Source organism: Tenebrio molitor, chromosome 8 (assembly GCF_963966145.1).
Source record: "Tenebrio molitor chromosome 8, icTenMoli1.1, whole genome shotgun sequence".
NCBI lineage: Eukaryota > Metazoa > Arthropoda > Insecta > Coleoptera > Tenebrionidae > Tenebrio > Tenebrio molitor.
The window spans coordinates 12,769,264-12,784,614 of NC_091053.1; the positions used below are offsets into that span (position 1 = coordinate 12,769,264).

The 15,351-nt window shown below is 34.7% G+C and overlaps 1 protein-coding gene and 1 long non-coding RNA gene across 2 annotated transcripts; one reads left to right on the forward strand and one right to left on the reverse strand.

Moving 5' to 3' along the window:
* Nucleotides 1-5,718: 5,718 nt before the first annotated feature.
* On the forward strand, nucleotides 5,719-6,686 carry LOC138136893 (uncharacterized). Its single transcript, XR_011161482.1, has 2 exons — nucleotides 5,719-6,254; nucleotides 6,308-6,686. It is a non-coding gene; the product is annotated as an uncharacterized lncRNA (long non-coding RNA).
* Nucleotides 6,638-8,155, reverse strand: LOC138136892 (uncharacterized). The gene is made up of 3 exons (XM_069056211.1): nucleotides 7,684-8,155; nucleotides 7,264-7,631; nucleotides 6,638-7,203 (listed from the first exon to the last, which is right to left on the reverse strand). Exons 1-3 carry the CDS (start codon nucleotides 7,998-8,000, stop codon nucleotides 6,695-6,697), a joined length of 1,194 nt encoding a protein of 397 aa, XP_068912312.1. The 5' UTR covers nucleotides 8,001-8,155; the 3' UTR covers nucleotides 6,638-6,694.
* Between the last annotated feature and the right edge of the window lie 7,196 nt (nucleotides 8,156-15,351).

Here is a 15,351-nt window from a genome sequence, read left to right on the forward strand (position 1 = left end):
AAAAAATTAAGTTAAAAATTAAATAACAAAGAGCTTATATTAATAACATAATTACATAAACATTTTTGTTTTATAATACAAAAATTAAATTAAATTTTTTAAAGTAAAATTTGTCATTTTCTCAAAAAAATTGTTATGTAAGGTGTCAATTTTTTTCATTGATCGTTTAGCTAGTACGAAGGCGTACAAGAAAAATAAGAAAAAAATGGGGGTTGTCATTTAAAAAAATTATTGATGCAAAGTACTGAACAATATTCATTTTTTAAAAACGAAGTTGACCTGTTCAAGGATTTTTCTCAGAAATTAATATGTACATACTTTCAGTTTTATCGAATTTATTCCGAACTTTACGAACGCACTATATTTATCTTTCTTCATATGTACCATTTTTCAATATATTATTACTAACAGCGACCTAGGTACAGTGGGGAGCACGGAATTTCGCACACCAATTTGTATGTCATTAAAAAAAACTATCTAGTCTAAGCTTTATGGTCATTATAATCAATCATGATTTATGTGATCATGACTGATGTTTCACCTAAACTGTCACGAAACTGCCGCCAGTATCTCATTTTAATAAAATTATGTTAGTGAAATGTCCAATGTGTGCGAAATTCCGTGCTCGCCACTGTACAGTTGCGGAATTAAAATTTCGGGCACTATTGTCAATGTCATGATATAAACTCTAAAACAACCTTTACGTTAATAACCTTATTTTTTACTCTTGTCATGTTTTTGTCTTTTTGGCATTCAAAAATTGTCATTTGTGGCATAATAACGGGTAGGCAACATATCAAAGCGGTGATTTAATGTCAGTCATGATGACAGTAGAAGGTGCTTTACAGAGATTTTGTTAAAGTGACAGAAAAATAGTGTCCGAAATTTTAATTCCACAACTGTACAAAATGTTTTTCTTTATGCTAAAACTCAAAAGGCGATTTTATGAGAATTAACTGATATGAGTTTGAAAAGAAACAATTTTTTTTATTGTAAAATTGTGGAACGATTTTCCGAGTGTTCCTGGAACGATAGCAATATGGTGAAAAAATTGTATTCGATATTTAGCATACCTACTATTAAACAATTATGTAAAAAATAAAAACTCTGCTTTGACACACCAGTCGTGTAAAAGCGTGAGATTTAAACAGTTGATTCGTGATCCGTTATCCTAAAGTCACTAAATAGATTTTTCAATGCCAAATTTTAAAAAACACCTAGGTTACCTATCATTCATAGGTACTCGAAGAATCAATAAATTCAACAAAGTTTATAACAATTGAAAACACTTGCACCAACTATAGTGTGGAGCAAAATGATTTTCATCTAGTTACCTTTGCATTACCGTTATAAAAATACAAAGTGCCGCTATACAATAAAAAGAGGACCTAACCTCAAAATACATATACAGGGTGTCCCAGAACTCGCGCGTCAGCCGTTAATTGCTAATTTTAATATTTAATCCGACAAGGATTCTACAACAAAAAACACCAAAAGCATGTTAGTTTTGAAATGAAAACGATTTTAAGATAACCAATCATACACGCCTTCCTGAAGGTAACTCTACTAAGTGTATGCGTTTCCGAGGAAATGACTTTAGATGTTGCTGCTAAAAAACTGTGATGAAATGTTTGGACAACTTTTATTAAATTCTGTCACTTTGACATTTAACAGAAAACGAAAACAGCATTAAACGAAAAGTACATTTTTAAAGTAAATGTTCAAATTGAGGATTTTCTCCTGACCATACGTGAATATTGTGACTATTAAAAGTCCCTTTGTGGCAAAAATAGGATTCATCCGTAAGTAACACATTTGCAAGAAGCTTGTATTCTCTTCGTGTTCCTGGAGTTCCAATCAAGGTGCATAATCTTCGGATAATAGACGTTGAACTTTGGTGTAATGATTCGGGTGCATGTGGTTACCTTTTAAAATGTTTTGAACAGTATTTTTTGATTGATTCAGGATGTCGGCCACATTTCTAATACTTCTCGTTCCATCTTCCGTAAATGATTGAAGTACGACTCCTTCCGTATCAGGAGTGCGAACCGTGCTGTCAACACCACCATCTCGTTTTCTATCGGGAACCAAAAAACCAATGGTTCTTGTTCTGTTCACTAAACCTAAAAATACGTCTGAACTAGGATGCCGACGATGTGGAAAGCGTTCACGATACAACCTTGCGGCCGCTTTAGAATTCCTGCCATTTTCCCCGTAGATTATCATCATTTCGATGTTTTCTTCGGGAGTGAATATTTCTTACTGTGTTGCTGTCCAAAAATCGACACTTTTCAAATGTACTAATTAATGTCACTTTGACGTTAGTATAAAACTTTTGCATAGTTGACCAGACAAATATTGACTTTTTAACATTAATTTTGTTACCTGGTAACAACAGTACGCGGAATAATTCACCTGATACACTTTACTAATCATTCTTCTGTGATTGGCTATCTTAAAATTGCTGTAATTTAAAAACTAAATGGTTTAAGAAAAAAAATCTTGAAAATCCTATATCAGATGGAAGAACAGAATTTGTGGTTTACGGCTGACGCGCGAGTTCTGGGACACCGATATATCCAAATTCCAAATGTGATTTATTGCGAAGGGATGATATGAATGCAAAGTTGAGATTGAAATTGAAAAGGAGCTAACAAAAGCAAGTCACAGTTAGTGTTGCAAGCGGCTAAAGTTTGTCCAGCGAGAGATTGGTTGACATAAGAACCACTAAATTCTACGTAGAGGAAGTAGTACAGTTAGGGACACAGAATTTCGGGCATCATTTTTCTGTCATTTCGAAAAATTGCAATGTAGATCACTCTTTATTGTCAACGTGACATTCAAAAGTGAAATTTTGAAATTTATTTTTTTTCCACGTCAATCTCATGTCAATCAAAATCGTTGCAAACGGTAAAATTGAGGTTAATAATTTAAAGTCTATTTTAAATTTTTTGACGGTATATTGACAGTGTTGCCCGAAATTCCGTGTCTCGAACTGCACCTAGCGCACGTAAAATTTGAAATATCTTTCAAACAGTAACATATTTGCCCTGAAATTATGCTCTAATTAATGTATTCTAGTGCATTTTGTAGTGTTGGGTTAATTTACCTAATACAATTAAAAATCTCCCAATCTCTCGCTGGACAAAGTAGGTATACCAATGTTTGTTAATTCAATTTAGTAAATTGTAACAATGGTCAGTTCGATTGATGACATTTATTGACAGAACTAATAGTTAGGCACTTCAAAAAAAAGTAGACCGGTGCAGGAATATTTACATGTGCAAAAATTCCAAAGGAAACTAGTTGACAAACAATCATTTTGTTCCACACTGTAGGTAGGTATTTCGGTAAAAAAAATTCGTCCACCCTTTTCCTGTCATTTCACAAAAATTGCGTGCAGATTAATCTTTATTGTCATAATGATTGACGTTTGCAAATTAAAATTTGAAATTTATTACTGTCACCCGTAAGAACATGGTCACAATTTGATTGATACATGTCAACATGTGAAGTGAGGTTATTCGTTCCTAAAGGCTGCTTGCTACTTTACAGCATACGTGAGTGGAATGACAGTTGTGGACGATTTTTTTTTGTTGTACTAAAACTTCCTTCTCGTTGACAGCTGTGATTCTGTAAATATCATAGGCGTACGATTACTACTAGCGGGAATTAATCTGCAAGGCTACAATGATTTCCTAAATAACATAAAACAATTGAGATGAAGAGTAGTACTTTTCACTGCATTATGTTTAGGAACTGGAAATTAAAAACGTACAATCTATCAGTGTACGGAGTTTAGGAAACAATCAAACAATCTGATCCCTATGTTCACATCTGCTTGTGATTAAAAACAAAATGTGTCGTAAAGACGCACGATAGAAGTGAAACTTTTGTATTACAGGGAAACATTGTAATTATTCATCAATCATTTTTAAATAGCATATTCACAACAAAATTGTATATTTTAATGAAGAAAATAAATTATAAACAACGATAACACTAAACAATATCGAAATGCGTAGAATCGTATTAATCTGTAAAGGACCTGGGGCGGAACTTAGCTTGCGCGGCCTTTAAAGCTCGATTTATAGATTGACGTCCGTACGTACGACGCAACCGCTTACGCTGCCGCCGGGACATGAACCAGCGGAAACGAATTGGACCGTTTATAAATCGACGTATACGTTTTCCGTAAACGTCGTCCCGTAAGCGTACGCGAGAAAGTTGGTCATGTTTCAACTTTGGCGTCAACGTCTTGCGTCAGGAGTTCAATTCGACCAATCACAAAACAGAAAATTTTACCCGCTAAATACTCGTAACACGTGATGAAAAAGCCACGTAATATTTACTATTATTTTATTCAGGTAATCCAGGGTTATTATAAAATATTGTAGTCCAAGTAGGCGTAAAAACTGAATGTAAAATTATGGTTGCTGCTCATCAAAACATCAAAATTATGTGAACAAGTGAGTACACACCGTTCACACGCAGAAGTTAAATAGGGTGCAAAACAACTCAATATTTTTGAATTCAATCGTTAATTAAAACAAAAATAAATGCAATCCTCATTACCGCAATCTTCAAATAAAAAATGACCGTGACAGCGACAAAAATTAACAGTTCACATGAAAGCGGCAAAAATTTCATAACTGGCCTTAGGGTAGGTAAACCAAATCGATAGACGAGAGTGGTTTTGTGATCGGTTGCCCAGATGCTGGGTTGTAAACAATGTAATAAATATTTGCAAATTCTTTGCTTCTCACGTTCAGGTCCGACTGTTTTCACAGCCTATTTGGGGACGTGCAGAAAATCTGTTATTGGTCTGTCTAAAATGACCAAACATTCCATTTTATATTTTTATTCCCAATACATATTCGAATTCTCGGAAGCGCTGTGAAGCAAAATAACATCTGTTTGTAATGTAATTTAAAAAATGGTCCAACCGACACGTTGTGCACCGGCAAAAGAGCAACAGTAGATAGGTGCCTCAATAAAATTTACAATGCTTTATGATTTTGGGAATCGTACATATAGCATTGCAAAATAGGAAATTCTCATTTCTTGTTTGAGTTTTGAGTCGTTTGCTTTACCTTTCAAACTGTGCAGTGGTCGTTCTTCTTGCTTTTGTTTTTGTTTTGTTATTAGTTGTTAGATTCGGTGTATTTTTAGTGTTTTCGCTTTTAAGTAGTTAGGTGTTAATTAGTTATTAGTTGCATTGGAGTCTGAGAAAAAATGGTCGAGTCACGTAAGTATATGTAAGTACCTAATATTTGGATAATGTTATAACAATATGACCTGAAACTTTTAGAGATTGATGTCGCTTTGTTAATCGAGCTAATTCAGGTAGAACCAAATATCTATAATAAGGCGCATCCAATGTTTAAAGATGAAAAACATAAACAAACAACGTTTGAGAAAATAGGCAGTGTACTACATATATCCGGTAAAATGTTAACTTTATAGAAAACAATTATCTAACAGGTTATGTTATGTTAGGTGAAAACTGTCGCAGAATTTGGAAAAATTTAAGGGACCGATATGTCAGGGAGAAGAGGAAAATGGTGACACGCTCTGGTGACGGGTCATACGATAAATCCATATGGCCGTATATGAAGAGTATGAGCTTTTTAGCTCCTTATATAAAACCACGAGCGACATACACGGCTACCAAAGTTGTTTCCTGTTCTGGATCAATTGCATCAACAAGTAGTATGTATTTTAGAATTAGAACCCGTACATATCATGCGTTCTGAGTTGGCGTTGAAAAAAGTGAATCATTTGGAACATTTGAATTTCCCGCCTTTTGACACGAATGACATTTGTTTATGTTCAAGGGGGACATAGTGTGTCACCATGGTGTCATCATAGTGTTGAACATGTTTGTTTTTAGCAAATGGTGCCTTTAGATATTTGCTTCGACAATAGGATTCGTTAAGTTATTCTATTTTTAATGTAAAACAGTGCAAAGAAAGATTTTTTGTTTCTAAATTTTAGGTTAGCTGTCAATATATTCCAATTAATTTACAATTAAAAAAACACAACAATTGACGGTTTCCAACGGCTCCCCAGCCCAGGATTTTATTTGAGCGCACGATACCTACATTATTAAATCATTTTTTTATTATAGGCGCATGCAGCAGTTTTATGACAGGGGACTGTTCACAAAACAGCACAGACCCCTTGGAGGAAGTGGAAGAGGAAATATATCTTGAAGATATCAATGATGATATTACTCTATCGCCAAAGCGACGGTAAGTTTATAACAAGTTCTGCCAGCAATAGTATTTCTAAGTAAATTTTCTAGGTGCACAGGTAATACTTTGTACGAAGATTTTTCAAACAGCAGCACAATTGAATTTGTCACTCCCACTTCCAGTGCTGTTACAAACACCCCTGCTGCTCATAAGCCATCAAAACAAAAGGATCGCAAGGTGGCCAATGATTTAATAGAAGTGGCTCGAGACATAGCATCAAAAATTAATCAACGAAATGAAAAGTCTAATACAGACAACGCTTTTGGGCAGTACGTAGCCGAAAGGTTGCAAGAGATGGGAGTGGAGCAACGCTCTGCTAAAAGGCGGGCAATTGTATTGTTACTAGAAGATATTTAAGTTAATTAAATAATTAAGACACATTTTGTATTTCATAATTTTATTTGAAAGTAAATATTTATATTCACAGTAGTACCCATTTATCTTCTTAATGCCCTTTCATTTTGCCAAGGAACAGCTCCTACGTTGGAGGAAAAATATTTACAAATAAGATCTCGGATTTGGTAACACACTCTGGTGGCAGTATTGGTTGATAGTCTTCCAACAGATGTTAGTGGTTGACTTTCAGATCTCCATTGTCCATTATTTTCGTCGTCTGTATCAACATATCCCGAAGGACAGTACAACTTACAACACCCTTCCTTTAAACAAAAATTATGTAATACTACCACTGCCTTTACCATATTATCAATGTTTGCAACATCAGCAACAATGGTTTGTTTTAAAATGCGCCATCTTGCTACCAGAATACCAAAGGTATTTTCAATCATTCTTCGTGCACGAGACAGGCGGTAATTGAAAATCCTTTTTTCCACGCTTAAATGTCGTCCTCCATAAGGACGCATTATGTATTTTTTTAGGGGAAAAGCTTCATCAGCAACAACAGCATATGGTATTTTTACATTCGTGTTTGGAATATAATTATCTTCTGGAACATTTAACGAACCAGAATCAAGCCGCTGTCCAAAAATGCTATTGCGAAAAATACCGCCATCACTCTGCGAACCATATGCACCTATGTCCACCAATTTAAATATGTAACGTGCATCACATGATGCCAGTAACACTATACTATGGGTCTTCTTATAATTGAAGAATAAGGATCCACTGTTGGCTGGTGCTTGGATATTAATATGTTTCCCATCTAAGGCTCCTATGCAGTTGGGAAAGTTCCATAACTTATAAAAGTCTTGGGAAATCTGTTGCCACTCCCGAGTGGTTGGTTCCTTCAGATAGCGAGGAGCAAGTACATCCCATATTACCTTGCACACTTCATGTACAATAGAATGTACAGTTGTTAACCCCATTTTATAGCTCCAGGCCAAACTCTGCATACTAACCCCCTGCGATAAATACCTGCAAAAACATTTATTAATAAATTTTGTGTTGGAACTGAATGGTAACCCACTGTAAAGTGATTGCTATTTTTTCTTCGGGGCAGATGCGATCCGATATGCGTCTCTTCACAAGCTTTCCTTCCAGTAGTTTACATAAGTTATCAAAAACTTCTACAGTCATCCTCGTGTATTTAAAAAACTGGTCAGGATCGTTTGCTTTCATTGGCAAAAATGTTGCACGATAGAAACCATTTTTCCAACGTGATGCATATATAGGACGCGTTTTCCACCGTCTTGTCCTTCTTATTTTTGTCCCAACAAAATGAGCTGCCCCTAATATGAGCAAACCTGTAGCTGCTAACAATAAACTTGTGTCTTGGTCCGCCATCACTAATTTTTTGACTTTTTTACTTTTGCGCAATTGCGCTTGCGTACCGAATGCGACAGGCGAATTTATAAAATGGTCTGTCGTCGACCACGGCACGTCAGCGTCAGCGGCACCGTCAACGTTTGCGTCATACGTACGGACGTCAATCTATAAATCGAGCTTTACACGTCAGTGGCGTAGGGAAAATGAGAATCGCTGGGAACCACGACAGTGGCGCATCATAAATAATAATGAATAGGGGATTTTTGTCAGATTTGAGGGCGAAGTCTAGCATTATTATTTTATAATTCTAATGTAATACCTAATTTATGCATGCAGAATTGTGAATAAAAGTATTACACGTAAAATCAACTTTTTATTAAATTTCATAACTCCAGATTTTTTCTAACACAGAACTCACTCTGATTCGTGTTTTATAAATGCGGTAACGTTGGTGAGAATTTGCGAGCTCGACTGTGTAAAGTTTTCCCATGCTGGCTAAAAGTTTTAAGCGAAGCCATTCCAATCAACTGCTTAAAAAAACCTACAAAATTCTAGTGGTGTTAGTTAAGTTTTCATTTCATTTCATTTACAAGTCAATTGTTATTGAAAGTAAGGTTATAAAATTAATTTTCCTATTATTTTTTTACGCAAGCTTATGGGCGCGGTAAATTGAAGCGGTGAGGGACAAGGAAACGGGCGCAATTTTATGCAACCCGTGAGGTACGCCCCAGTTACCACTACTTGAGATGTTGGGAATTAACAATAAAACTAGTGTAGCAAAGAGAAGCTTCAAAGAAATCATGTTCGGATTTGAAACGGTTCGGATCTGGAACAGTCATAACTGTTCGTTCCGTATCGTGAAAATTCGCATAGTATCGGATTTATGCATGCTGGACTGGGTTGTTGTCATATATCTATTAACTACTATATAGGTAACGTGGATACGAGAGTGAAGCAAAGATCTCGATACAAAACGCAGTCCACTTATGCCCAGGCTCGTTTTCTGGAGCAACTGATTGGTGGAGGGTGGAGCTGTTTTTCCCACAATCCGCAGCGCGCAGCAGCAACATCCTATATTTAAATTCCTGCCATGCGCACATTATACTTGCTCTTAACAAAGCAGTTGAGAAGATGTTTCTATACTGCTCCCACCCATGGCAATGTTTGCTTCACTCTGGAGCAAAGTAAAGATACGACGTTACCCATATAGTAGTTAATAGATATATGGTTGTTGTGGATTATTTCTTGATTTTCAGTATGGTTGAAAATTCGACTTTACTTAGTTTATTTGTAAACATTTATCGCCACAACGAAAGAATTATGCAGGATTTATCTGTAATTTTTTAAATAAAATATGTACAGTTAATTTCGAAATTATAGAGTTCACCTGAAAAATCAAGGAGTCTATTTACTACAGTTTTTTCCACATGTAAAGATGCCTTTTTGAAATTTGAACGTCATATTTTTTATATAGGTTAGGTATATAAGTTTGACAACATAAAACGTCGCTGATATTTTAGAACAGCATAATATTGTTTGTTTTATCCTCTGCGCATGTTATAATAATGCTGGGCTACTCTCCAAATCGACCACCCTTCTTCTAATTTAGAAAGAATGAGCACTTTCGCGTTTTCGGTTAGATTAGGCATTTTGTTTGTCAAAATTGACATTGATCATTGACAAAAAATGTAAGTGCATTTCACACTGTAGAAAATTAGGTGTACTCTATAGTTTTGAAATTAACTGTATGTATGTAAAAATAGCAAATAGTAAAAAATAAATTTGTCAGTTAACAGTTGACATTGTACCTAATAAAATAAACTGTGACATTTAAGGCCAGTTTATACAAAGAGAATTAAATGTTTAATTAATTAAATTTTAATGCTCGATTAACCCATGAATACGAAACTTCAATTGGTTCAATCTGATCACATGTTCAGTTAATCTCGCATTTGATTACGATTAACTTAATTTGGCTTATGTAAATTGGCCCTTAATTTTAAAAACATTAATTAATCGCTGTACCAGTATTCTTTGACCAAACTTTTTTCCACTATTTTTTACCCAAATAAAGTGTCACATTTCTACACAATGTATTTATTGTTATTCTTTCAACCATTTCTTAGAGTAGCAGGGTAAGTATTTAGTATAAAAATAAACTAAAACAAAGAAAAAGAAAGTGATTTATTTTCACTTATAATATCCCAAGTGCATATTCGGTAAGAAAATCGCAACGACACGGACATTATGCTTCTTAAATTATAAATTTCTGACAAAAAAAAATCAAGTTGTATAACAGAGTTATCCTAGACAACGGAAAAAAATTGAGATTTTTTATAAATAAATGATTTTGATTGGCTGAAAAAATTTCCTCTTATTAATTTCATGTTGGGTTAGCTAGATGCAAAAAATTTCCAGGAAATCTCTATATTGTTATAGAAACGACACCGAATTCTGTTTTTCTATTGGCTATTGTCGTGCGATTTTCACAGTAAGTACATAATTTTAGTTGCACAAAAATGCATCAAACAATACAGGCTGATTCACGTAACCCGTTCATTAGAAACTTTTTGATTTCCCAAAATCATATTAAGGCAGAATATAGCCTAAGGGAGTCCGTTTCGGCTCAGGGACGCGAGGGTCGCGGGTTCGATTCCGACCCAGGGCGAAAAAAAAAGGCTATATTCTATCTCGTGATTCGGAAGTCACGTTAAGCCATTGGTCCCGGTCTATTGAGTTGGTCATCATGCCCCTCATAGATTTGTAAACCAGTCCTAGACTGTGTAACAACATTTTATGAGAATCGCCCTCAAATGTCACTGCGTTCGGCAGCCAATCTACCAGCCGCAGCACATAAAACTTCATTTTTGCTCCTCATAACATAATATACTATTATAATAGTGTAAATTCTGTATCAAATCCTTTAAAGATAAAGGGCCTTTAAAATTAAAAAAGTAGATACAGAATCGCCCCTGATTACTTTCAAAAAATGTTTAATCTTGTTGGAGAATTGAAAGCTCCGTTGACTTTTTATAACTTTTGACCTTTAACGAATTGGTATAAGATTTACATTATTTCATTCTTCAAAACCATAAAAGTAAGCGAATTTCTAGAATGAGTGCAAATTGTTTATGTTGTTGTTTTTCCTGAAATTATATCGATCGGTGTTGGAGCGGTCCAATGATCTTACAATTTACTCTAGATGCGCCGTAGCTGGGTCGGGCAATGCGATGAAGTGATTTCAACCATAAGAGTGAGAAGGAGCATATGAATGAATAACAGGTTTAACAAAGAGAGGCTGACTGGTACCACGTGACTGTTGGCAACTTTCTGAACTTATACATTGGCTCTTATGGGGAAATTAATAAGAATTCTTACTAATTTGTAATAAAACAACTACTATTGCAATTGAATCAAGGTTATTAGTACATTATGAAAGGATTAATAAATTATTAATACTTCTTAGTGGCAGAAACGTTTATATTTTAGAGTACCTAAAATAACAAACATCTAAGAATATAATTATAATACCTATACATTTTGCTGATGCTGAAACAAAATTGACTTTGAATAGTGATGTCTGATACGTTTTTTAACCTCATTGATTTGCATATTCTTATGATGTATTCTGATAGTAAAATAATATTTATTTTAACATTAAATTCAATAATTGTAATAAAATTATTATTGAACTGATCTTGGTCTAAAATATAAACATTTAATTCAGGAAAGTAATTTTTATATTTTTTTGTTAAATAACTTGTCTTATAAGAATGTTTCCACTTTCCAGCGAAATTTTTATTACCTACTTTTAAAAATCATTTCTGCGATCTTGCATATTTCTACAACAGAGACAAACAGTTTAATTAAACCTCCCCGATCTTTTCGACTTATTAGTCTGGAAATTGAATTTTGGTTTACTAGTTGGGAACATTCTGCACAATTAATTTTATTTTTCAGATTAGTAAATATAATTAATCAACTTAATAAGTACATAACATTTTTGTTTTACAATACAAAAATTTCCGATAATAATGCAGAATCTGGAAAAGTGCCCCGAATGCTTGTAGCGTTTTAATTTTTTAATTTTCTTGCTATGTGGCCACAAATGTAGGTACATAATAACATCCTCAGTACATCAGTGTATTCTGAAATCCTTTTGACCTAATTGCGCAAATTTGTACGTTAATAAATACAAAAAAAAATTTTTTTTTCGATTATACCTACCTTTCAATAATGAATTCTACTGAAAGTATGTTAATTATTATTAGTCCAATAAAGCCAGTTTTTCTCTTACTAAAAACCAATTTTCCACCCGACAGATTTTTCAAATTTAGGATGCAGTTTTCAGCTTCGGCAAAGAATGCCTTAGTAATTTGTAGAAGAAATATTCACCTCTGAAAGAGATTTTTTGAAAGGATTCTTACTGAGTGAATTTCGCGTACCTATTATGTACCTAGGTAGGGCCGGATTCACCAACGCCAGTTAAAGTTAACTGTGGGTTAAAATATACGAAAACATTGTTATAACAATAAACAATAGGTAACTAAAAGAACGAAGCATTTAAATCTACATTTAACTTTAACTAGCGTTGGTGAATCCGCCCCGACGCCCGAATAATTTATCTGTTGTGCGGCAAAAGTTTACTGTTGCATCTGTATTATTTCTAAAAGATGGGTGTTTTACTGTTAAAGCGATTACAATGCTTATTACACCTCGATAAGAATAAGGAACACGCAGTTACTGCAGAATGTTTTGCCAACAGTCAGCTGACTTTTATTCGCTGTCTCACTTCTATGTAGAAGTCAATGCCTCTCACTCTACGGCGCGTCTAGTTAGATATAACGTCATTGGAGCGGTCGGTCCAATTTCTTTATGACGCCGCTTCAAATATTTCTGCCAACAATTACCCCCTGTGCCGGTACGTTGGTGGTCTCTCACACAATTGGGAAAGTCCCGTCATCTGGTTTATTTATCGCAATTAGTTTAAACCGAGCGCCTCGGTTCAAATGTTAGCAATGTTTCAAACCACTTATGAGCAGTGGAGGAGCGACTTTTCCAGTCCATCGCCCTCTAGTAGCTACGTCCATTACTATTAACAAAATTCACCGGTTGACCGACTAGTTCTGTACTAATAGCAGACATGCGCATTAAGGCGGCTTCACTCGGCCGGCCGTATGTCCCCTCCCTTCCTCCGTATTACTTCTACTTCTATACTCCTTGCTTTTTTACTTGCAAGGTTAGGTTAGAATGAGTTCAAGTTATAATTTCTTCATGTTCTTTGCATGATACGTACAGCTTTAATGTGCTAAATAACAGGTATCTACAAGTTAATAGCTAGTGCAATGGCCTGTTTACATAATCATAACAAAGTGAAACTCTCTCCAACAATTTTAAAATGGTTTAGGTGTGATCAGTGTGAATATAAAACTAAACACAAGGGAAATTTTAAAACACATAAACTTGTACGACACACGCCCGTCGATGAAGTAGAATTGTTTAAGTGTGATGAATGTGAATTCAAAACTAAATTCAAAGGAAGTTTAAAAGCACATAAACTTGTACGACACATGCCCGTCGATGAAGTAGAATGGTTTAAGTGTGATGAATGTGATTGTGAATATAGAACTAAACAAGCGGGAGATTTAAAAAAACATAAACGTAACCGACACACGCCCGTCGATGAAATAGAATGGTTTAATTGTGATGAATGTGAATTAAAAACTAAATTCAAAGGAAGTTTAAAAACACATAAACTTGTACGACACACGCCCGTCGATAAAATAGAATGGTTTAAATGTGATGAATGTGAATATAAAACTAAAAAAGCGGGAGATTTAAAAACACATAAACTTGTACGACATACGCCCGTCGGTGAAACAGAATGGTTTAAGTGTAATGAATGTGAATATAAAGCTAAATACAAGCGTTATTTAACAAAACATAAACTTGCACAACACACGCCCCTCAATGGAGCACTATGGTTCAAGTGTAGTCGATGTGGATATAAAACTAAACAAACAGGAACTTTAAAAACTCACATATTTACAAAACATCCACCTTCCAAAAAAATACGATTGTTTAAATGTGATAAATGTGAATATAAATCTAAACAAATAGAAAGTGTAAAAGCTCACATGTTAACAACACACGTGTTCTAGTAAAATGAAATGTAGACGAAACAAAGAAAAACATTTAAAGTGCACATACTTCAAAATACACTTGGCAAGTAGGGTGGTTTGAATGTAACTTCATATAAAGCAATAAGAAAACGTAGTTAGGGTTAGGTTAGGGTTATGTATTAACTAAAGTAGCTTAAGAATATTCAGATAGATAGATAGGTACATATATTATTCTAAAATTAAACGTAAAATGTGAAGAATTCTTATACATACATATATCAATTATAAAACGATATTTTTACATCAATAAACCAGTATAACAGTATAAATTGCATTTTTTTCATGTACAGTGGCGGCCATTAATTTGGAAACACCAAGATTTTGCTATTGTAAATTGTTTGTCAGTTTGACAATGTTATTGACATATCAATTTCGGCTGCGACAGTCTGTTGAATGCGCTCAACGATGACATGGGTGACATGAGTTCATGACATAACGCTTACACTATCAAATATTAGAAATATCCAGTAGGTAAACTAGATTAGGCCGGTGTTTCCAAATTAACGGCCGCCAGTGTACTATGGCAAGGCGGTCTCTATTTTAACAGGCCGTGACACTGACTTCAGAAAGTGGTCTGTGGAATGGCCCACTAACGTCTGACAACGTTGCTTCTCCAACCTTTAAAAAAAGTTACTAGTTTTGAAGTTTTGTGATCACTCACTGTCACTCATTATTTTGTCATTGTTAGCTGTCAGTCAATCATCACTGAAAGATTTTTCTAATTCTCGTATTGCAATTTTACTTCAGTCAAAGTATATCAGGTGTCCAAGTCAAGGTAATTATGTGTATCCTGTTTTATAAGATGGCTATTAGTAAAATTTCATAGAGTCCTGTATTCTGAACAAGAAAGTATCCTATCTAAAATGTAGAGAGAAGTCCTTTTACTTCACCTTGATTGCATTAGCTCCAGTGCAAATTCCAACGCATGCCACCTGTACACTGTACAGCTCAGGACAAGATTTTTTTCTAAAGTCGTACATAGAAACCATTAAAGACTAATAAAGGTGCAGTATGAATTGTCAAAAATAAATAAGAACTGCAAAAGCTACCCACTCGGGTGTATGGACCCTACCACCAATACAGGTTTATAATTGAAAATGGATTTTACACCTAATGGAACGAGCAACAGAGACCTCACGCGCCAGTTTCTAGTTCCAAAATCCCCATCCATTCTTGCATTCTAATCT

Bases quoted from the DNA above. Each gene is read 5' to 3' on its own strand.
- LOC138136892 (XM_069056211.1), bottom strand. From the start codon at position 8,000: ATGGCGGACCAAGACACAAGTTTATTGTTAGCAGCTACAGGTTTGCTC. The intron at 7,632-7,683 runs GTGGGTTACCAT...ATGTTTTTGCAG, and splicing joins AAAATAGCAATCACTTTACA to GTATTTATCGCAGGGGGTTA. The intron at 7,204-7,263 runs GTATTTTTCGCA...TAAATGTTCCAG, and splicing joins TGGTTCGCAGAGTGATGGCG to AAGATAATTATATTCCAAAC.